The sequence below is a fragment of the Gopherus flavomarginatus genome, chromosome 6 (genome assembly GCF_025201925.1).
Source record: "Gopherus flavomarginatus isolate rGopFla2 chromosome 6, rGopFla2.mat.asm, whole genome shotgun sequence".
Lineage (NCBI taxonomy): Eukaryota > Metazoa > Chordata > Testudines > Testudinidae > Gopherus > Gopherus flavomarginatus.
The window spans coordinates 20,701,103-20,726,299 of record NC_066622.1 but is presented as its reverse complement, the minus strand read 5'-3'; the positions used below and the strand labels follow the sequence as shown (position 1 = coordinate 20,726,299).

General features: G+C 41.8%; 1 protein-coding gene across 9 annotated transcripts in view; it reads left to right on the top strand.

The window, feature by feature from the left end:
• Positions 1–25,197, top strand: part of SLC6A6 (solute carrier family 6 member 6) — a 70,188-nt gene that overhangs the window by 7,400 nt on the left and 37,591 nt on the right. For 3 of the 9 annotated variants that reach the window (XM_050958380.1, XM_050958375.1, XM_050958379.1), the window contains 3 exons: positions 12,876–13,071; positions 22,578–22,817; positions 23,505–23,639. In XM_050958380.1, the coding sequence (XP_050814337.1) occupies positions 22,589–22,817; positions 23,505–23,639 (364 nt within the window). In that variant the 5' untranslated portion in view covers positions 12,876–13,071; positions 22,578–22,588. Of the gene's footprint in view, positions 1–1,227; positions 1,294–12,875; positions 13,072–22,577; positions 22,818–23,504; positions 23,640–25,197 lie in introns of all 9 variants that reach the window. The other 6 variants (XM_050958377.1, XM_050958374.1, XM_050958378.1 and 3 more) reach the window with 3 other exon arrangements.

Here is a 25,197-nt window from a genome sequence, read left to right as displayed (position 1 = left end):
TCTTTTGGCTGGTTTTATGGACATCACTAGGACAATCAATTGAGGATAAGCTTTTTCAAAGGAGAAGAGCATGTGTATATTAAATGAAAAAACCACACCAGCAATTAAAAAGAATTGTCTTTTACACTGGGATGCTAAAACTGAGACTGAGGGTATCTTTGAGAAGCTACGGTACCATTTTAAAAAAGACAATAGGATTGGAAAAATTCCAGGAGTCATATTACTCATATTTTTCAACATAGGACCCCAATATAGAAAATTCAAGTCTCTTGAAAACAGTTTAAAGGACACATTTCCCCCAGTTTTTTAAAGAGGAATCATCAGGGTAACAAAAAACATCTCTAAAGGAAGAGGCTCCAAATGGGAAAAGAAACCTAAAGACATGATGATATGGTATCCCGACATTGTACACCAGAATCTGGAGCCCATTGGAATGCAGATTCAAAGGTCTCCCTTTAGTGACTTTAATATCATAAAGCTAAATATCTGGATAATCTAGAGCTTTGTAACTGGAATATATTCCATAAAATGGATCTGTGATGCAAAATTTATGGCCTAGAAGCCACATGCAGTACAACCTTCTACCACCTGATGTGGCATTTCAGCAGCCAAAGGCAAGTTTTGAGCACCAGAGCCTCTCTCTCCTGGTTCTGTGCATGAAATAGCATGACTCAGATTTGATGTCTTTAACCTGTCTCTATATGTGCCTTAGTGCCTTGGCTCCCTTTGGCTTCTTCAACAGTATGAATTTCCAAAGGAGAGTTTACTCCAGGGATGTGAATAATCAGAATATTGTCAAGTGTCGGAATTATGAAACTTCCAGGATAGAAACCTCTCTGTGCAGTGTGAATTTTCAGAAGGGTCTAAACTTCTACGGATATGAATTCTAGATTGGGATTAACCCCATCAACTGTGAATGACCAAAATGAGGCCTCTTCAGTAATGTTAAACTTTCAGAAGCTAATAATCCCCTCAGAATGTGAACTCTGAAGAGGAAATTAAGCCCAGGGATTTCAAACTTCAGATGGTGGATCCCACTGATATATCTGAATTCTGAATCACAGGACACATGAAATATTTGCAGGGGCCACATCCTGCCATGTGACATTTTGAAAAAGGACTCCTTGTGATAGTAAAAAGGCATTTGTATTATAATGATAATAAAGGGACCGTCTTGTGATTGTCACTTTGCGACAAATACTACCACCATTCATTACTTTCCATCAGTGCCTCACCCTATGGAGGAATCACCACTGCCCATCCACAGTGAGGAGGGGACAGAAGTCCCAACTGGTGAGTGCAGTTGGGATGGGATATTTGTAAAGGGTGGGGGCAATGATGCTACATGGATTTATATGCCTCGTGTGTGTGTACCCATTTGTTCTAGGACTTGTTACCAGTGCCCCTTTTTTTTATATTTTTTAAGTGTTGTGTATTTTAGCGTTCCTGAAAGGTGATATATTGGCAGTATTGGTTCTCAGCTGATCCACAGACAAGGTACAACATGAACAGCAGCCATGTTAAGATTCCACTTCACATTGTCGTACTAATGTCTCTGAACTCAGAGCTAGAAGGTTCACCTTTATCTGTTAAAAAAGGGAAAAGGTAGTTCAGATTTCATGCCCTTTCAGCCTTTGGCCTCAGTGCTGAAACTGCCCATAAGTCTGCTTATTGGGATGATGGTTTTTGCAATGACGACACTTGTTCTTCCAGAAATCCACCAAACTCATTTTAGATAAGCAACAGGACAACCAACTGACCTGGGTTGGATTTTAACCAGATATATAGCAGCAGAGAGGGCCAAATACTGTGAGCCTCATATATTATATACCTCTGTGTAGGAGCACCAGCCTTTCAGATAACCAAAGTAAATAGAACATGAAAAAAACAAAAAGATTGCCTAGTGTACGCCTTTGGATTTTAAGAGGGCTATTGTCTACATCTTTTCCCCCTAGCTTCTTGTTTAACCTGTTCTTGAATAGAGCCAATGACTGTACCCACACTACCTCCTTTGGGGTTCTGTGCCATTGCTCAGGTGCAGCACTTTAAAGAACTTCTTACTTCCCATCCAGAAGTTTTCCTTACTTAATTTCAATAAACTGCTCCCTATTCTGCCATCTTTTGAGCCTGACTAATTACTTACCTTCACACATATGATTACCTTAAAGGTATTTATAGATGGTCTCATGGCCCACAGATTCTTCAAACTTCTAGACTGTATTAATACAATTCCTTCAGTCTGTCCTTGGATCACGTTTATTGCCCTTATTTGTGTTTCCTTTAATTTTTCTATATCTGTTCTGATCTGTGGAGAGCAGAACTGCACACGCTGTTCCCACTATGGTTGTGCTCAGACTGTGTTAACACGACACTGTTATCACTTTAGCTTTCCATATGATCCTTTTATATATACAGATCCCAAAATAGCATGGCATCTCCCCCTAGCAGCATCACACTGAGACTCTGTATTAATTTGTGATCACCCTTAGATCTTTCTTAAATTCACAACTAGCTACCCCTCAATTAATAGCTGTGCTGTTTATTTCCTCTCCCTCAATGCAGGAATTTACACTAGTACTGAATATCATCTCATTGCATGCAGCCTGCTTACTGCACTATGGTTTGGTTGAAGACATTATGATTATGTGTTCATTTTAATGCACCTAGATTTATCCTATATTTCATAGTGTAGTTGTTATTGTTTTGTTATTTACAGTGCAAAGAATTAATTGAGAAACATAACATTTTATGTTTTAATACCCCTCCTGCACTTGTCCTCTGTATATGACTCCAAACCCTATTTCCAGCTCCGTCATTTTTATCTGCATCCCTGCCCTTAATTTGTTTGATACTAGTTTTAAAATATTAGTAAATAACGTAGAAACTGACAAGTTTAGCATTTTTCTTTTTCTTCATGTTGTAGCTTTTCTCTCTGTATAGTTAGTATATTGTCATTATATGGCATGGAAAGAGGTAGCCTTTCACACAGTGGAGATAATCTCTTTCGCACCCATGTTGGAGCTCTGCTCATTTGAGCAACGGGGTGACATCAGTCCACCCTTATAGAACTGCTTAATCTAACTCCCTCATATACACTGGTATTTTTATCATGTCTCTTCCATTGCCCTGAGGGAGGCTGGATGCTGGGATTGTGGCATCTGCGCCAAGAATGAAATATAAAGTTTGGTGAATCATGAAAAATCAAACAAACATACAAATGTGAGTGAAAGCTTTTTATTTAATGTTTGCTCACTGCTGTCATGGAGTGCATTTCCTTGACTCTGTACTGAACTCTGGTGTAGCTGTCAGGTTCAGATCAAACCAGATCAAAGGTGATCATTAAAAGGTTAAACTAAATGGCTGTATTATACACATAACGCCTTGTAGCAGAGAGGAAACAAGTGGCCAAGGTGAACGATGGTGACAGAGATGGGTGAGAGCTGCTAAAAAGTTGGAATATGGGGTCTGAATATCCAGAGAATTGGATCTGGGGTTTTAATTGGGCTCATTGTATTGTGTAGAGCTAGATGTCAGCTGCAAGAATATGATCTGTGTCTGGGTTCAGATTCTGATTATAGTCTCCCTTCAAAAATGTTGGAATGATTCAGGTGTGAGGTTTCCATTTGGGTCATTTCCCGAAAATAGAAGGGAGTCTTGTCACAGGTTTAGGTAGGTCAAAAAGGACCAGTTAGTAATTCTCTCTCTCTCTCTCTCTCTCTCTCTCTCACACACACACACACTCTCTCTCTCTCTCTCTCTGAAAGTAATTGATTGTAATAACTACTTAATTAGAACAAAAAGTAATTTTGTGAAGTAATCTGATTATCTTCTGTTCCGGATGATAATTTGAATTACATGTTAAAGCTATCTTGTCTTGCCTCTCCCAGATATGAGTTGGGATGCCAAATCACTTTGCAATTCACATATTTGATGCAAAAGACTTGCAAATGGAGTCAGTAACACTCCCTATGCAGTAAATTTATTTGTTCAAAGAGTACATTTAACAAGGCTGATTTTAAATAATAAGGGAAAGAAACATAAATCCAGCTAGTTTATTACAGTTGCTACATGAAAACAACAACTACAAATAATACACACCCATGAAATATCACAAACAATAGATTCACCAATAAAAGAACCAACATGTGCTCATGCCTGAAACACTATGTCCTCCAGTGAAATACTGTATAGGTCCTCAGAGCTGAGGAATGGGAGGTTATAACAAAATAACATTTTCATCTCCTTGTGATCCGGTGAAGACATTGGCATTTCTGCTGAAAGCTCAATGAGACTTTGGATTAAAAAGGATCCTGCTTGTTCTTGATTTGTTTTTGCATTTTTATGAAATACATTCCCATGCAAAGCTAGGGGAGAAAAACGCCAACAAATGTGTTAATAAATCAAGTCTGTAGATGAAATGGTAGAAAATAGGAAGTACTGAAAAGGAGGCTATTTTATGCGTAATAATTATAAGAGAAGATAAAGAGTAATAATAAAAGAATACAGGGCAAATATCTGGCAGTCTTTGTTCAGGCAAAACTCCAGTTGGCTTACATTCTTGTGACAATTAAATGATTTAGTAGACTCAAGGTGAAAAAGCGAGCAGAACAGGTCATTAATTCATTCTTATTTATGTTAAGGTCATGGCCAAAGGCCCCAATCAGCAATTGGGTCCTGTTGTGCCAGGCACTGAAAAAACACATAAGACAACACAGTTACTGGAGGGTTTACATTTTAAAAGGCAAAACCCAGGAATGAGGTATTTGTAATTGCAGGAGTTTCATTTAAGTCACACAGTATTGAAAAACATCACTGAGGCAATAATTGTCATCCATGGGACCGAGGAGCAAAAGGGCTGTAGGAAGAGGTGTTTATTCATGTGACTCCAAGTCACAGGGTATGTGTACACTACCCGCTGGATTGGCGGGCAGCGATCGATCCAGCGGGGATTGATTTATCGTGTCTAGTCTAGATGTGATAAATCGACTCCTGTACTCCACCGCCGCGAGAGGCACAGGCAGAGTCGGCGGGGGAGCGGCAGCAGTCGACTCACCACAGTGAAGACACCGTGTTGAGTGGGTCTGAGTACGTCGACTTCAGCTACGTTATTCACTTAGCTGAAGTTGCGTAACTTAGATTGATCCCCGCTCCCCCCAGTGTAGACCAGGCCAAAGACTCCCTTCTCAAGTCCCTATCTTCAGATAGCATTAATGTTGAGAGGGAAGCTGTCAAAATTCTATTCCAAAGAAATGCACATATAGGACCTGATTCTGAGCTTATTTACACTGTGATAGCTCCTGACTGCAAGGTTGCTACTATTGATTTACCTTTGTATAAATGAGATGAGAATCAGGACCTTAATTTCCATAAACATGGGGCCACGTTTTACAGTCCTTACTTAGGATCGAACCTAGTCCCCTTGAAATCAATGGAAATCTTGCAGTAATGCTTAGTTGTTACTCAGACAAGATCCCATTGGGCCATATCATTCCCCACTTGTAAATCTGATGACCACTGTTGACATCAGTGGACCCTCTCCAAATTTACAATGGAGTAATTTAGGCTCTGTTTACCTGGGGAAAAATGTGTGTTGTTTTTTTTAGTCGAGTTACCGTAACAGGATTGAAGCCAAGTAGACACAGTTTAGCACCGTTTCAATTATTAGCTGGTTATGTTATAAGCTTAGTCTAGGCTCTACTAAGAACCTATGAATGTCCATACTAGGTCAGACCAATGGTCCATTTAACCCAGTATCCTGACTTCTGATGGTAGCTCGTGCCAGATGTTTCAGAGGGAATATATAGAACAGGGCAATTTCAAGTGATCCATTTCCTGTCATCCAGTCCCAGCTTCTGGCTGTTGGAGGTTTTTAGGGACACCTAGAGTATGGGGTTGCATCCCTGAGCATCTTGACTATTAGCCATTGATAGACTAGTCCTCCATTAACTTCTTTAATTCTTTTTTGAATCCAGTTATTGTTTTGGCCTTCATAACATCCCATGGCAATGAGTTCCACAGGTTGACAGTGCATTGTGTGAAGAAGTACAGCCTTTAGTTTGTTTTAAACCTGCTGCCTCTTAATTTTGTTAGGTGACCCCTGGCTCTTGTGTTATGTGAAGGGGTAAATAACACTTCCCTATTCACTTTCTCCACATCATGCATAATTTTGTAGACCTCTCTCATATTGTCCCCTCCCCCTTTACTCATCTCTTTTACAAGATGAACAATCCCAGTCTTTTTAATCTGTCCTCGTATAGAAGCTGTTCCATACCCTTAATAATTTTGTTGTCCTGTGCACCTCTTCCTATTCTATTATGTCTTTTTTGATATATTGAACTCAGGGCTTTAGAGCAGGATTTGCTCTATGCTGCATGCACTCTACTGTTAAGCTTCTCAAGGCTCTCATTAATGACGAGTTCCTTCCTGAGGTGTCAATCTATTCCTATCCTAGGTCAGACTGACTGAAAGACGGATGATCTATCTTCTTTCCCTTAATGTGACTGTGCTCCTCAGAGGCAGGGCTGCTCTTCAGGCAGAATGAGCAAAGATAGCACATCTTTGCCCTAATAGAAAGAACATAATTTGCTCTATGGAGTACCAGTTATCTGTGTCCCTTCAGTAGGCTGGCTGTTTTCTGAGGACAAAAGCAGAATGTTTGTCTCAACCTCTACTGATTTTGCCCCTTCATGGGAATGATCACACATAAAGGGCCTGACTTTGCCAGGGGCTGAGAGCCTTCTGTGAGGTGTTGAATAGTCTTTGCAGCCAAAAAGAGCTGATTGTTTTTTGCACCAGCCAAGATGTGCACTTGCAATACCTGCGGATAGCACTTACCAATTACGTGTTTTGACAAACTGGAAGTGGCTTGGATAGATTTCCCTGCAATGCAACATGTTTCGAGCATTCACGACACTTTCCAGCCACTAAAAACAGTACATCACCATTCGAAAAGAAGAATAAATAATAATGATGTGACTATTTCTATATGGCCTACTGGGAAATGACAATTAAAAAACCCCCCAAACAACTAGTTGTTTAAAACCACTCCAAATACATTACACAGTGAGTTATACCATCCGGAACTACCGTGTATGCCAGTTTACTGCGGCATGGGGAGCCGGTCACAGGACATGTTGTGAATGCAGTAATGATTATTTGGAATATGTTGTTACATTCAGCATTTTCTGTTTATTTAAAGGAACATGCTTTGTGCTTTGAAGATAAAATGAGTGTAATCTAATATAGTGCTAATGGGGGCCATTGCTATTTTATATTCAGCCCAGAACTGTAATTGATCACTAGGGTGACCAGAGGTCCCAATTTTATAGGGACAGTCCTGATATTTGGGGCTTTGTCTTATATAGGTGCCTATTACCACCCACCTCGTCCCGATTTTTCACACTTGCTATCTGGTCACCCTGTTGTTCACCCCTATGATAATGCAATATCGTCTCTAAATTTTTCTTTCCAATTACTTATTTTGAATGTGTGAAATATCGGAGCATTGAAATTTGCTTTTCATACAGTATTGTTGTTACTTACTTTAATCTTTGTCCCTCTTTTCCCTAAGCGCTCCTTCCTCTGTCTCTTATTTTAAGGCCCAAGCCACTTACAACAGTGTAACTTCATTTTAGATCAGATTCCAATCTCACTTACACTAGCGTAAAACAGGAGTTACTCCACTGAGGTCATTTGAGATCAGAATCAGGATCTTGATGCTAGAAATTTAAATTGTAAGCTGTTTGGGGCAGGGACCCTAGCTGATGTTTTGGTAGCATTGAAATCAGTAGTTTTGCCATTTATTTCAATGGCACTGGGATTTCATCCGATGGCTCTTTAAATCTCTGTTAAGTGCCATGAGACGTTATTGTGATCTAAAGTGTTTAATAAATAATTATGTAATAATGATTATAACAGTTTGGGACACTTAAATGATAGATACCCTTTCAACTCCCACCCTACCCTCCACCGATACGAAATTCCCATTTTCTATTGGTACAATCTTAAATAATTATGAAAAAGAGCCTCCGGACATTTAGGATCTATATAGTCACTCATTGCTCATGCCACTGTGCGATGCCTCCCTGCAGCAGATAGAGGTCACACAAGGTAGTTAGTGCTGCACAGAGCAGCTGCTTCTCAGCTTAGCTGTTTTTCAGTTCAGCAACTCCAAGCCACAGAGCCTTGGCTCTGAAGTGGGGCTTCTTTGAGCTTCAGGAGATAGCAAATGTTTACTGGCCAAATGGGCTAACAGAACATTCCTTTTGTCAGAGTAAATGTATTTTAACCGGCCTCAAAGATATGCAGAACTACGTACAATTTCACTTGTCACTCCAGGTAATTTTCAAAGGTATCCACTGCAAAGACATTACCCACAATCCCCAAACAATTATAAACAGTAAAACATAAGGAGATGCCTTTACTTAACTGCTGTTTCTACTCCAACAGCCCGACTCTTTCCAGGTCTCTGGTTTATCTTAGGGAAGGGTGTTGTTAATATGGACTCCATCAGGCCTTGTCAGAAGCCAAACCTACAGATATGGCTGCCATAATGGACTACATTTCCTAGCCTGCTCTGCTTCCCTGGATGTCAGAGAGAGGCTGATTGGGGGCTACTAAAAGCCAATCTTGCCCCTCTCCCTGGAAGGATAGGACAGGCTTATACACTAGGAAATAATTTAGCCCCATCTGTTCAGTTTTCTGAACTGTACCTTCATAAAGTGGTAAACAGCAATAGATTACATCAGTGAAATTTACAAAGCCCAATGTTGGAATATAAAAGCAATATATAACTAAACCCATCCGCTGAAATCTGTCAGAAATGATAGAAAAGATAAGGGATGGAGGAAAATGGTTGAGTTGCTATGTTTTGTCTAGTCACACACAGAAACATGTTCACCCACAAAGACCAACAACAGGGCAACATATGGACAGCTGAGGGGAGAGACACTGGCATTAGGCTGGCACTGTTGGAATTCTTTGCTCATATCAGAGGTGATCCTGTACTCCTCACTCGCACCAGGGTTGTTGAGGTCAAGGTGGCACTTTAGTGGACTCTTTCTCTGAGTTTAAAGTGTAGGATCAGGCCCTTTTGTCTGCATGTGGAGTAGCTATGCCATGTTCAGAGCATGGCAAGCAGAAGTGGTCTGCATGTTCAGTTTCCTTAGAGAAGTTAAATGTTTGCTTTAGGCACTATCTGCTTCTTATATCTCTCGATACATAACCAACAGTGCAGCTTTCCTTATATGAAAGCAGTCAAAGCTATGTGGCTAAGCAGAACTGAAGATATACTTCTGGTTTAAAAATTAATCAAAGCCATGTGATATTTTGGAGCGCTCATTTGTTTAAATCAGGTCACTAGTGACCAAAATTACTTTCTGTTGGAGGCTATTCAGAGGCCCTGTATAAAATGCGTGAATGATCTACCTCCAGTACAGGAATCCCCATCAGAGCTGACACCCTTGTAGGGAGTCTCAGCAGAGAATCCAAGCAGTGGATGGCCATGAAGGCTGAACTGCCCTTTTATGACTGGATATGATGATCCCTCCGGGTTATAACTGAGGCACATTGATGTTGGGGGGCGGGAGGGAATGCAGGGGAAATAGACACTGAACTGGGCTGGCCCATCCTTAACCATTCAGTACGTAAACAAAGAATTTCAGTCTCCTGGCTGTCAGGCTGGCACCTTTCACAAGATGCATGGAAACAGAAACAGAGAGAAAACATCATATGATTTTTATGATTTTGCTTCTTTATGATGTTTGACAATTTGGAGCAGAGCAAATTGTGCAAAGTTTACCGTCTCCACCAGCTTATGCAGCCAGTTAATCACTTCTTCTTTTGGCATATCCTCCTCTGCAGAAACATCCTGGTCTCTGTTTCCCTCTGTATACCAGTAACCACTGTTAGATTTCATTTCCTATGCAAATCTTGATAAAGTTTAAAGCTTCTGTTCAGCTGCTGTTTTCTTGAAGTAAATAAACAACATTTCTCTCCCCCCGGTTTCCAAACCGAATGAAAAGCTCTTATTGTTCAAGGGCTATGAACTAAGATTGTCTTATAAAGTGCCTTAGAAGCATTCTTACCTCAGTAGGAGAACCAAAGATTCTTATCATATCAGCGCTGGCCTGCGTCATTTTAAAAGTCTACAACTAATTTGTCTCACTGACTCATATTTCTGTGAACTAGAGGCCCCACTGCAGACAAGAAATCGAAACAAACCCCCAATGTAACTCATCATTAGAGCCCAGGGCTCCAGTTACGCTCAGTGGAATCACATTCTCAGCGCAGTTGGACTCTTGTTGTGTTCCTCTGCTGTGGGCACAGCTGACATGGCTCAGGGCACTCACACAATCCGGTGTCAGTACTGTTGGTCAACTCTAACCTGCTGTGCTGCACAACCATGTTGCTATTAGTGCATTCTGGGCAAATTTTTGTGCATAGACACCTTATTGGTGGCGGAGAAGGGTGGGGAGAAGTGTGATGCTGGGGCCAGGGCATGGATTTTTGTGAACAATGCATTTTGGGATGGCCTCCCTCCCACACAGAGATCAGGGATTTGGGAGGACTAGTTTGCCCAGCACACTGACATAATTAATACATAATTAACCTACAGAATGGAGTCCCTATGTTAGAAACCACTTACAATCTGTTGTTTATGTTATAAAAGTCCTCATAATCAGGATTAGAATAAGTCCTCAAATACTATCTAAAACTTAGATGGATACATAAGGTTAGTAAATAATGTAGAAATACAGTCCCATCCACATAGTTAGGATCTCATCCATGCTACAGCCTGGTTATAAAATTGGTCAAAATCTGTGAAATAACTTCTTGTATGAGATATTTATGCATTGCAACAGCTGCTCCTCTGCTTACCACTGGGTATATTACAAGGAAATTTGAATGTTCCTCACATTTCCCTTTTTTCTCTTCTTTGCATAGTGTCACATATTACTTATGGATAGCAATAGCCACCCCCCTACCAAACCCTGAATGAGATTTAAAACTGAATGTTTATTTTCCCCCAGAGAGAGAGAAGGTGGGTGAGGTAATATCTTTTTTGGACCAACTTCTATTTCACTCAAACATTTATTCTGATGTATTTGGAGTGAGTATTTGGAAAACATTATATGAAAAAATGTGACCAGCCTTTGAGACTAGCCCATGAGTAAACAATATGGGTAAATGTAGAATTTACATTGAGAATTTGTTGATAAAGCAAAGCATGCTAGGGGAAAATGAAATTATTCCCAAGGGGGAAAAAAAGCTTTAACATAAAATATTTATATATCTCTTTGTATGTTGCTTCATCCAATGCCTACTTTATTTTTACCCTACACATTTGAGACCTACTCAAAATGCACAGGACAGATTCAATATATTATTAATCACATACATAAAGGCAATAGGTACTATACCAAAACATTGCAAATATTCAAGTTCATAAGGTCTCTTTTTTTTTTTAGAGTTTACATTATATGATCAAGTAAATTTCTCCAAAGTCCATATTGTGTAAGTGTTTGCTTATGGTTTATCAGAGGTTATAGAAAAGGTTAATGCTCAGGCACACTAATGAACTGTAACTTCATTATATAACAGCCCCTTAGAAGCAAAAAACCCAAACCAAAATTAAAAGACTTTACTAGGTTTAGTAGGAAGGTGAATTATTATTTAGTGCAAACAAATCAGTCAAAAGGAAAAAAAAGAGATTTTAAGGGACAAAACTTGAAGGGTCCTCCTTAACCATACCAGCAACATTTGGGAATGTATCCATTGTGCCATGTATATTGCATGCACACATACATTTTGTGGGGACAGTCAAGGCACCACTCGTAAAAATTAGGGACTTTAGGTGGTATGTAGTGCTGTAGAATAATGTATTGTACTTTCAAACTTGGAAAACAGGTATATCAGGAGCAGTATAGCAGGGAAAGCAGCAGGAACATGGTGCTCACTTTAGCTTGTTGATAATCGCTATACTTTTAGCTAACACAGCCAGGGGATGTTAAATTAGGTCAGTAGTTGGCTTGATGTGAACAAAAACAAATTTTTAACTGGACATCCCCACTACACAGTTACCAGTACTATATATGAAGAGCATAATAGCTTTAATCAGTTCTTCCTACCTCTGCAAACCACCCACCACCATTGCATTACTCCTCTCCCCTATATGGGATCTTCACTTGTGGTGGAAGCACCACAAGAGTCCTGCTGATGAACTTACCTGTATCTGGGTGTGTGGTGGGACAAGCTGATTGGCACGAGAAGACAGTGGCTGAGATTTAGGCCTGTTGGCATGAGAGCAGATTGGCTGTGGCTGTATGATGCAGAGGAGTAGCAGTCACCCTGTGCAGGGATGCTCTGTACCCCATTTGTACCATTGGGAGGGTCTCCACAGCTCCTGGCTGGGGAAGGGGAAAGTGAGGTGGGTAAGGGAGAGGCCAGTAGGTCAATATTCTGTGATCTGCAGGGTGTGACCCAAAACAGCCCTGTGTTCACACCGTCCCCACTACTGTAATAACCCTTGTACAAAATGTGCCTTGTGAGGTATCATTTGAAAACTAGTAAGTCGCTGGTCAATAATATCATGGTGAAATATAGGTAGCAACATTATATGTAAAGTTATGAATTCTCCCTTGTGATGTTATTAGCACAGGTTCAAAACCAGACTGCCCTGCTGAGGTAATAGTTGTTAAGCAGCTCGGTCCTAAACAAAGGATGTGTGTTTACATATAAGTAGTAAATAGGACCAACAAGGCAGCAGAGGGAGGAGATGTCAGGAAACAGAAGAATTTGTATTTCAGCAAACACAAGTGGGGAACAAAAGAGCATGGCGCTTCCTTCACCACCAGACTCTGTCGTCTTCCTCACAGCTTTCATGAACTTTACTTTGAGGGGTGTCCTTTGGAAGAATCCACTTCGAAGAGTCACTGGACTATAAAAGAAAGGCACAGAGAACCCCAAGTTAGTTCTTTCACCTAAGAAGACAAAGGCACCAGCACCTTTGGGCCTCTGGAAGACATCGTGACCGAGGAGAGGGCCAATAACCATCTTGCTGGAAGACTGGGGGTGAGAAAGGGCATCTTGAACAAAGCTTTGAACTAAAACTTGCTAGATTAAGTGTTAGACTTTTAGATGCATGTTTTCACTTTTATTTGCTTGTAACCATTTCTAACTTCCTTTCTTATTATTGAGCTCACTTAAAATCCTGTCTTTGTTAACCAACTTGTTTTACTATTAATCTAAACCAACCATGCTGTGTTTGTGCTAAAGTGAATGTCAACTCCAGTTAATGTTGCAAATTAGTGGGGTTTGTTTCCTTAAAGAAGATTATGGATCTTATTATTCCTCAGAATGTTGCAGGAGAGGGCTGGATGAATCCGAGCACATGGGTCTGGGGAAGTTCAGGACTGGGAGTGTGTTGGGGTCACCTGCTAACATTAACCAAGTCTGGTAAAGACAAAGGTGTATCTGTGATAATTCCTGAGAGGCTGTTAGATTCATAGTGGTTGAATCAAAAGCTACAGCATACAGAACAGAAAGTGCATGCTGGCTGTATGTCGTATCCAGTTGCTCCCCATCGCCTGTACTGAACAGGCCTCTTGGTGCAAGACTCCCTCTCCATCCTTGCAGTAATTTCACATGGACCTTTTTTTGTTCAGCCCTAGGGTGTGGGGGGCCTAATTCTTCTCCCACTGAAATAAATGAGAGTTTTGCACTGACTTCAATAGGAGCTGGATTGGTTTCTGGCTTTCCCCTCTTCTGCTCACATGGGAAACGCTACAGAGCTCTCACTCCCCTCAGTCAGGATCAAAATACCTTCCTCCCTTTCCCCAAGTCCCATATGGAAAAGGTGACCTCTCACTGTGGAGTGTTTTGTTTCTTTAGGCTTCATGATCTGTTGTGAGCAGAACAACACTGCATTAAAATACAACCCATTGTATTCTCTTTGTAAGCACAGAGTAGTTTTAAGTCTTCATCCCCACCTTTATCCTCCAATTAGAGAGGCCAAATCCAAAGTACAAAGGGCAGTGGGTTTTTTATTTTCCCCTAGTCAGCTACTGTAATCTTCTGGGTTTAGTGGTGATCGATGTATTGGTTCAATAAAGAAATATGACAGAATAAAAATTCGGAGGATTATATGATTGCAGGTTTTCTGTTCCAGCTAGTGTTTCATAATAGCTCTGAGCTGAGACACAGTGCCCATTTACAGCACTTGACGAGTATGAACACAAGCGCCGCATAGAAAAGACAGCTGGAAAAAAATAGATGCCTTTTGTCCAGGATACAATTGATTAAAAAGAAATTGCAACAAGCCCAGGGCTTTCCTTTTGTAACATACCCCAGCTAAATAAAGGAATATCTGTTACTCCCGGAATTTTCTGTAGCAACTTTTTCAGATGTCAACCTTCGAAGGAAGAGAAAAGGAGTATAACAGTGAAAGAAACAGGCAAAAAGAGAAGCGGGACGAGAGATGATTTTGAAATGGGAGGGAGTAGAGTGAGGGAGAAGAAAGGAAAGAAAGGGAGGATGGATAGATGAATAAATAGACATACACAGAGAGAGAGAAAAGAAATTAAGAAAGGAAGATTGAAAAAGGACATAAATGACAAAGAGGAGAAAGTGATGGAGATGATAAGGAAAGTTTATAGAGAACCTTTAAAGAGTATTAGAGAGGCAATGAGTTAAATGGAGGGTTGGTATTTTCCAGAGAATATTGGGGAGTGTTTTGTCTGATGAAGAAAAAGAATTGGGATAGGAGTTAAGGACAGTAAATGGAGTCAGGCATTCTGTGGGTATTGGTACAGGCCACCAGGGTAGCCAGGTAAAGACGTGGATCAGTATTTCCCCCCGGACATAAGAAGAACCTGTAAAAAAGCCAGAACTTTTATCTGGAGTTACATGTTTTACTCATCTATTAAGTAGGCTAACCACTCTGATATTCTAAGGCGGGAAAGTGACAGACTGCAAAAGTTGCATGGTTTAGAGTTCTGAGCTCCTAGGAAATGAGCCAAATGTAATAAAGATTTTATTTGGGGCCTGATGCTGCTCTTATTGAAATCAGAGTTTTTCCCTGTTTTCCTCAGGTACAGCAGGAGTGGTGAACTGGTATGAGCTGGGAATCACAATGCTACTAATATTGAAATACTCATAAATATAATGATATGAAAATTAAAGGTGGTGCCAGCAGGCTTACAGTCTAGGGATGGCTGATTTTGTGAAAATATGAAATGGAGATGGAAATTTTACTTGTTTCACAAATGTACAGATATCAAATAGGAGCTCTGATAAAGCCTAAACCGGCAAAGGACACTCTGGTTAAGTAGGAGTATAAAATTAATTATAACGTGAGAAACAGAAGGCTTTAAACAGGTAAGTCTGGTAAGAAGGAAAATTAACAAACACAGAAAACACAACCTGAAGGAAGTTACCATTAGGGAAGTCTCCAAAACAGAAACAAAATCAGCTCCTGAACATCAGCCTGCAGAGAATATTCCAACCCTCAGTAAAAATCATGGGCCAGACTCTGCGGTCATTCTTCAGGCACAGTTCCCATTAAAGTCCATGGGAGCTTTGAGTGTAGATCAACTTCTCTTCTGACTTCACGTGGGGGTGGGGAGTAGCAGGCTGTAGAGAAGCCTAAACAAGGGGCCCAAAGCAATTTCTCAGTCCATATTCAAATAGGAAACTGGCAGAGTCAGATCTCACTCCTATTCGATTTGTATTCAGTCCTATATTAGACAAAACTTAGGCTGATTTCGGCAGAAGGTTTCCATGAGTAAAAACTGAGTAAAGTCTTCAGGACTTTACCCAATAACCATACTTAGTATTTACAGAGCACTTCACAAATACGCCTCTACCCTGATATAACGCTGTCCTCAGGAGCCAAAAAATCTTACCACCTTATAGGTGAACCCGCGTTATATTGAACTTGCTTTGATCTACCGGAGTTTGCAGCGCCCCCTCCGGGAGCGTTGCTTTACCACATTATATCCGATCACGTTATGTCGAGGTAGAGGTGTACTAATGATCTAATCCAGTGGTCCCCAACCTTTTCGTCTGGGCGGATGCCAGACGAAGGACCACTGTGGCGATGGAGCACCCGCCGAAATGCTGCCGAATTTTGGCGGCGACGCCTCTCGATAACGCCACTTGCCGTCGACAAGTGACCTCATCGAGAGGCGTCGCCGCCGAAATTCGGGAGCGACTCCTCTCGATGACGTCACTTGTCGACGGCAAGTGGCATCATCGAGAGGCGTCCCTGCCGAAATGCCACTGAAATTAGGCGGCATTTCGGCGGGTGCTCTCCTGGAGGCCAGGAAGCGGTCGCATTAAGATGCCCCTGTGGGCGCCATGGCACCTGCGGGCACTGTGTTGGGGACCATTGATCTAATCCTTCTCATATCCTGGTGAGGAAAAGAAGTAGCCTTCTCAGATTTTAACATATAGGAATGGAAAATAAATGACTTGGCCAAGGCTGCAGAGTAAGTTATTGCCAGTACCAGGATCAGAACTGAAATCATCCTGGTAACCAGTTTTGCACATATGCCATATATTGCTCCTTTGCAATGTTGCCTTTCTCTGGTTCTGCTAAGAGACGACTTAGCCAGTGTGCAGCTTGTGAGGTAGTTTTCAAGATGGCTATAATCTATCAATCACCTACACTCCGGAAGCTACTAAACTACCTGTATGTATCATAGCTTCTGCTTAAAGTGAGTTTTTACAGAGTATTTCTGGCCCTTTTAACATTCTTTCCTAACTAGGTTTCTTAGGATTTTGAAGGAACTTAAATAAAACTCCAGAGATCAGAACCAAAAGGGTACATGTTTGTTTATAATCTTCAAAGGCACACATGCAAAACTGTGTGTGTATTGTGGCATGCACAGATACTTGTGCAAAAAAACCCATGTGCACAAGCAAGCCTTGATTTGCACAAATGCATCAGTATATTTGCACACCTGAACTGGGTGCACATGCTTTTGCTGATTTGGCCCTTAAAGATAACTTGACTTCAGTGGAGATAAACCAGGGATGAATTTGACGTTGACTCCTATTGAAAGGTGCTGTTTTGCAGTGGTTCTCAGCCAGGACTCTGGGGACACTGTAAGGCTGCGAGCTGGTTTCAGGAAGGTCTGCCAAGCAGGGCTGGCATTAGACTTGCTGTGGCCAGGCCAGGAGAAGTCCCGCTGCATGGGCCTGAAGCCAGGTGCCCCGAGCCCTGCCACCCGGGGCTGACAGCGAAGCCTGAGCAACTAAGATTTGCAGGGCCTGCTGTAGCGTGGTGCCCCTGGCAATTGCCCTGCTTGCTACCCCCTAATGCTGGCCCTGGCTTTTATATGCAGAAAACCAGTTGTTGTGGCTCAGGTGGGCCACGGAGTTTTTATAGCATGTTGGCGGGGCCTCAGAAAGAGAAAGGTTGAGAACCCTGCTATTTTTTGTTGTTTTCCTTTATGAGAAGTGGGAGAGTGAATCATTATTCTAATGACAGAGGTAGCAGTTACGTAACTATACCAGAGATGATGTACTGTGTGGAGCTGCCTGGCATTAGCTGTGGGCATTCTCTGCCTAAGGCCGATCTCTTCTGGAGTTCTCCGCTGAGGTCCAATAGCTAACTGGTGGTGGGAGAGCAGCAACTGAGTCTGTGTTAATCAGACAGTGAGATATTCTGAGTAAGACATTTCATGCACCTGCCTGACAGGTGGGAGTGGGGCTGATGTATGTGGAGACTGAAGTTGTGCTGCAGAGAAAAAAAAGGAGCTAATATGCCAATTATATAGAGTGTGTGGAGCAGGTAATGATTATGCTGAGAGCCAAAGAGAGAAAAATGCAAAGGGCCACATTTAGCTACTGAATTATATTCTCCTACATTATACCAGCATAAATCCAGATTAATTACATTAGCTTCAGTGGAGTTAACTGAGTTCACCCCAGTGTAAATGAGAACAGAATTAGCCCAGCAAAAGTTGGATTTTTTTCCCCTTTTCTCCAGCGAGGTTCTACATATTTGGCTGCAGGCTTGGCTGCTGTTCATTGTTTATCCATCTTAACTTTAGCGGATCAAGCCAAGTCTTCCTGGAGATAGCCAAGGCTTCATAGAGGGAGCTGCTCTGGAAGGCAGACATGTGTCTCCTGGAAGGCAGACATGTGCCTCGTAGTTGGATTACTCATGTTGGACTCCACGCTTTTAAAAGTAGTTTTTTCCTTGGGGGAATTAGAGGGACTTGGATCTCAGAAAGTGCCCCACTAAGTGATTCCGTAAAACATAATCTATCATTCTCTTGTTCTGACCTGAGCAGTGAGCAAGTATTGTTTCAGCATCTCCATCAGGCTATTTGATTGTTATCCCTTAGGAACCTCACCCAGTGGAACATAACTGAAGGAAATGAAACTCCACCCCCATTAATGATACAGACAATGCCTTTCACTAAACAAACTCAGCTTTCTTGACTTTTCCTTGCCAAACAGAATGGCCCCTGCTCCTCCCTTAGAGACTCCGTAGGCACTTCCTGTAACTGGGAGTGGTTGTGTAGCCACCAGTAGTTGGCAGCTAATGGGATAAAGTCCCACAGTCCCTAAAGGTAACATATGACATAGGCTAGAATTGTAGTCACAAGTGGCAGTTTAGTGTTAATTCCTGTGGCACTGATGGACAGTACGTGTCTGCCAGCCATAAACAGACACTGTATCTTAATGGACAATAGAGTAGAGACCTTGCCAACAATAGATGAATAGATTCATAGCAAAAAATAAAATGTTACAATGAGGGAAATAAAAGATCCAGAGCTGCGCGTTGCACAGCTATCAGGTATGTACTGTGCCTCACTATGCAGCTGGTTAAATGCTATAAAGGCCTTATAATTAGTTTCAAATCCTGCTGTCTTCTTCATTCAGTGAAATTCCTACTGATAGACTAAAAACCTAGTGTAGAGCTGAGGGTTTGTCACTGCAAGATTGCAGAAGTGCCAAGATCCATCATCAAGTTCCAAGTTATTTTGGATCAGAAAATAAAACTCAAGACTTAAATTTTCCAAAACGAGACACCCAAAATGAGTGGACAAGTAGAGCACACCAAATAAGAATGCCCTTTAGAAAATGTAGTGCCATGTGTTACAAAATTAGACTCCCAAAAGACAGCAATTAGCACTTAGCCTGTAAGCTATTAACTCTAACTACAGGACAGTCAACCATCTCATAGATAGATAGAATTTATAGAACACAGCATGCAAAAACTTGGTTAGGTTTGCAAATTCTAAATGAAATTAACTTGCACTTTGGTTGAAATAAGACAACAGCTGGTAAGATTAGACTGGATTAGCAAACTCACTAAATAATTAAATAAAATAAGACCTCCATAGAGGAGCAGAAGCATTATCTCACTGCAGATCGTTGATCTGTTTAGTCAGGTATCTTGTCTCTATGAGTGGCCAGTTCCTGATGCTTCAGTGGAAGGTACCAACCCCCCCCCCCCAAACAAACAAACAAACAAAAAACCAAACCGTAATGGTTAATGATGTTTAAGGCTGGGAGTTGGTCACGGAAGTAATGGATTTTGTGACTTTCCAGGACTTCCATGACTTCTACAGCTGGCAGGTGCAACTGAACCCAGGGCTGCTCAGCAGCGGCAGTCCCAGGTGATGGGGCTACCTCCCGCCACTGGCGGCGGTCCCTGGTCGCTCCCTGCCAGCAGCAGCAACAGTAGTCCCGGGCTGCCTCCCCTCCTCCCAGTACCAGCGGGGGGTGCCCCAGAGGCCCCCCTCCCCTTCGAGCACCAGCAGGGACCCCGGAGCCCATCCAGCACCAATGGGCACCCCGGAGCCCCTCTCACCAACAACAGCGGGTGCACCAATGGGCGCACCAGAGGGCTCCCCCCCCTGACCAGCAGGTGCCTCAGAGCCCCCCACCATAGCACCAGTGGGAGCCCCAGTGCTCCCCCTCCAGAGCACTGGCTGCACCCCTGGAACACCCCAGAACACCCAAGATTTAGTCAGGGGTATATGGTACAAGTCATAGGTCATGGGGCTGTGAATTTTTGTTTATTGCCCATGACCTGTCCATGACTTTTACTAAAAATACCCATGATTAAATCTTAGCCTTAATGATTATCCAGCATCTTATCTTTCTCCTTCCGCAAGCTTCCCCTACGGTTCACTAGTATGTATATAATAACAGACCTTTCTCTGAGAATACCATAGTGATTAAGTAGTGCTAAAACAAATGGTTTGTTTTTTTAGCTGTCAGAGCAGTAGGGAGCTGTTGTTGCAGAGGGGCCATCTTACAAAAACACTGGGCTTTCAAATGTTTAAGGCACTGGGGCTTGACTGGCCCAGGTTTGACTGGCATAGAGATACATGGTGTATGGAAAGGTTTTCATCTCTATATCTCATACGGATGCATGAATCTCAGAATCATGTTCCAGTTAAAAACTTCTTGTAGAGTTAATGTCAACACAAGCTTCTAAATCTGTTTACAAATCAGAGAGCAGCAGGGAAGTACTAGGCTTACGGCTATCAAATGGGATAATACGAAACATGATTTTTATGACTGTGCCCACATTATAACATGTACCAAGCAAGGAATGGCTGTGGCATGGCATAAATTTGCTGGTTTGTTTGGGTCTGATGAAAATGTTTATTTTCAGCATCATAACACTGTGTAAACGTAACAAGCCAGAGTCAGCTGAAGTCATTTGAGTTGCATGCAGAAGAAATTTGACCTAATGTCTGAATTTGGGTTTACCATTTATTTGCCAACACATTTTAATGAATGCATAATTTTAAATAGTCTAGCTGTAAAAAATATATATATATATATTATTCCTATACTGTTTTAGTTAAGAACTCCTGGATAAAAAAGGCACTTATATGTAAAATTATGTCATGGTTTATTATTTTCACATGGCAATTCATCATTTGCCCACTATTAAATTAGCTGGCCCTTGTGGTTGCATTTGCTTTTGGTTTGAAATAAGGGTCAGTCATGCCCTCGGATTTTTAATTAACTAACCAACCAACCCACACAATAGGAAAATGTGTAATTTTATACATGCATATAAGAAGTTAACTGAATATGAAAGTTATTTGCTTTTACTGATGCCAAGTGAAAGCAGTGTCATTGTGAAAATAGAATAAATTGAAGATGCTTTTTCAGATCCTATGGTCCAATTAGGAGAAATGGCTTCCCATTCCAGCTTGTTAAGGATAAACCATCACAATACTTTAGTCAGAGCGAGACTATGGCAGGCTGTAAATGATACAAGATTCTAGGAAGAATTAGGGCAGCGGCAAAGAGCAATGGATGTTACTTAAAAAATGTGAGAGTACTGTACACTCCAGCGGAAGACATCAGAGTGCAATATGTATTTCATTTGGACTTACCCATTGAGAGGAGTTAAGAGGATTCAGAGATGCGTGCATCGAATAAGCAGCAGCAACCTGAGAAACTCTGCCCCTCTGGTTAAGGTGTAGTCAATGTCCAGACTCCAGAGAAACATTTTTCACACTGCAATAACAACAAGGACAATAAAAAGATTTTCTGGTCCGTTCAAAAGTGTCCGGCAGTCTGGATTTGGCCCGCACTCAGCCTGTTAACTATCTCTGCTGTCGGGGGTGCTGAGGCTTAGCACCATCACTTACTGGTGCAGCATGCGTTCCCTATACACCCACTGCCTGCAGCTAGTCAGCACACAAGGACTGCACATCTTTTACGCCTCCTAAATCTGGCAGCTGTCACCCTCTTAGAGCAGTGAGGCTCCAGTGCCAATGTACACAGCCTCTCAGTGCTCACTGGCCTGATCCCATGCCCAGTGTTGTCAGTGGGAGTCTGAGTCAGTGGAGTGTTGGCAGGGGTAAAAGTAACTTAAGAGACTTACTGGTACGCAGGGCAGCCAGGGTCCTGAGCAACGGGGGGGGGGGACCTCTGCGCCCCCGAAAGGGCGGGGCCTTGGGCAGAAGAGGCAGGGCTGGGGCCAGACTCCCCCAGCCAGCCCTTCAGCACTGCTCGGCCCGCACCGCCTGGGGCTCCAGGGGTGATTTAAAGGGCCCGGGGCTCCGGCTGCTGGCGCGGTAGCAGTAGTGGCGGCTGGGAGCCCCAGGCCTTTTAAATTGCTGCCGGAGCCCCATGGTAGCGGTAGAGGCAGCCGGGATCCCTGGTGCGCTGGCGGTGATTTAAAGGGCCAGAGGCTCCAGCTGCTGCCAGGAGCCCCAAGCCCTTTTAAATTGCCGGGTCTGGAGGAAGCTGCCCGTTTTTGCCTCCTCCCCCATCAGTGGCCCTGCCAGTGATGTGGGCTGTGTACTGGCTCTTACTGGTACGCCGTACCATACTGTACCGGCTTCCTTTCACCTCTGAGTGTTGGATCAAGCACAGGAAGTGTTTGCATCATATTCCGACAAGGTCTTGCATAGGTGGAGACTTCTGTGTACTTTATGAGGCTTATTTGTATCCTGGTCAGTAAAGGAAACGTGTGCATTAGTAATGGGTGACCTTTGAGGGAACTTAGTTTGGTAAAAGAAGTTTTGTACATTGGAGTTCTTCCAATAATATCTGTTTAATACATTCATGCCATTTTTTCTCTTTAGAAACCAGAAACATGGCAACAAAGGAGAAGTTGCAATGTTTGAAAGATTTCCACAAGGACATCCTCAAACCTTCCCCTGGCAAGAGCCCTGGGACACGCCCTGAGGATGAGGCAGAGGGGAAGCCGCCTCAACGGGAGAAGTGGGCGAGTAAGATTGATTTTCTGCTGTCCGTGGCTGGTGGATTTATTGGTTTAGGCAATGTCTGGCGATTTCCGTATCTCTGCTATAAAAATGGCGGAGGTGAGTATTTTTCTCTCTCTTTCTAATTCCTTTTCATTCAGCTATACATTCGTCCAACCATCCATCCTTCCAATACTGTAGCATCGGAGTGTCTCTCACATATTTAAAATCGAAATAACCGTAACAATCTCTTTTCTCTTTCCCAACCTGTAGGAGAAATCACTTTATTATTTCATAGGTAATATTCAAGCTCTGTTATGAAAATACCCAACAACCTTGAATTTTACTATTATTATAGTTGAACTTCACTTTTAACTTAAAAATAAATATATACATTAATTATATGGATCAATATTCTCAGTGTAAATGTAGAATAACTCCAATTAATGGTGCTACTCCAAATTTATAGTGGTGCAACAAAGGCAAGACATGCAATGAACATTTCTTTTGGGTTTTAAATAAAAATACTGTTTTAGCTTAAATGAAATGAAAGTAGATCTAATCCTCATCATCTTTATAGATGTTCACTTTAAAAAGGAATGAAAATGCCTTTTCACTTTGTTTTTTAACCATTCTATTTTTAATCTTTGAACAGGGGAAATAATCCCAGAAAAGTAAAATTGTTATATGGGTACACAAGGGTATCAAATGTGTTTCCCTGTTACATATGTCTACCGCAGCATGTGTATTATTCTTCATTTTGAATTCTCTTAATCTTTATTGTGCATCATTGTGTTTTCTCTACAGGTGCATTTCTTATACCTTATTTCATTTTCTTGTTTGGGGGAGGTCTTCCTGTGTTTTTCCTGGAGGTGGCGCTAGGACAGTATACCTCTGAAGGAGGAATTACGTGCTGGGAAAAGATCTGCCCTATTTTCACTGGTTAGTTATTTTCCTGCCATATCATGACACAAGACACAGTTAATGAACGTAATGACATGTTACTTGGAAATTTTCAAAACAGCTCTGCTAGACGCACCAATGGCAGAAGATGTTATTAATGGGTAATTTCCATTTCGGCAACCAGTCCTGCAAAGTGTGGAATGCTTTCAACTCTCATTTTTTCAACACCAAGGCCCCAGTTCATCAAAGCCCTTAAACATTGCCAAAGATTGCTACTGTGGGGTTTATGCATAAATTGAACTGCCTTTGTACATAAGAATGGGATTACTCAGCTGTTTAGCACTGTGAATGTGTTTAAGTGCTTTGCTGAAGCACTGAATACACCATGGGGGAAGTTCACCCCTGGGCAGAGGGCCACCATGAGGCATATATACCACTTAAGCTGCACTTAAATCCTCAGATATTAGGGCCTGATCCTAGAAAGGGACTCCCATTGATTTCAGTGGTCTTTGGATCAGGTCTCTAAGGTGCACCTTCGTTGTGGTTTATTGCTTAAAAAACAGGGGGCAAGTATATTCCCTTCATGTCCATCAGAGCTGCTATTTGTGGTAATAGCTGACTATAGGATATTGGTTCCTGGAAAGGTAGAAGTCTGAGAGTATAAAGGAGAAATCACAGTATTAATTTTTGTTGCTGTCATCTTGTTAACTGACAGAAGTGCCAATAAATAAGAAAGAAATTGCATGTTGTGCTCTAAATAGGCCCACAGCAAGAGGCTGTGCAATCTGTGAGAAAGAGAGAGGGCATTTCACATTGTGTTGCTGAGAGTTGGAGAAGGTAGTGTTCCCTTGAAATACTAGGGGATCAGAATCTTTTCCATACTCTCATATCCTTTTGCGAAAGTGCCTTTCCAAATATTACCCTGGACTGGAAACCAAACCCTTTTTGCTATGCAAAACCTTGCCATTGGCATCACAGTTATATTACATGCACAGCGGGAATGTGAATGGCTTTCTGTGGAAAGATTCTGGCATAGAGCTTTTGCAATAATTAGATCAGACTGTGAAAAACAACTCTGATTGCTCCATACTATTATTAAAGGACATTTGCCAACAAATGAAGAAACACTTGCCGTTCACAAGAATTGTGCTAATGCCACTCTGAAATTTAATGGGAATATAAAATTAAAAGCAGGTTACCAACATCCTTTAGAACCCCTAACTGCATCCCACACATTGACTGGCTTCAGAGAGACACTGGGAAATGAACTGATTTGTTAGAATTAACCCCCATTAATTATGAGTGATTACACTGGATAGCTAGAGATGCACTACTTTCCTTTTCAAAATTTAAGTGGGAATGGGCACCTTAAATTGACTTAGGCCTTGATTCTGCCACCCTTACTGATCCTAAGCAGTATCTTACTCCTTGAAATGAATGGAACTACCCAAGTAAGTAAGATCGTATCCAATGGGCCAAATTCTCAGCTGTTATGCTGAAGTCAGTGGAATTATCCTGATTTACACCCCTTTCTTTTCTCCCTCCCCTCTCACTAGGCCATGGGATGGGGGGAGAAGGGAATGCTCTTGGTTTAACT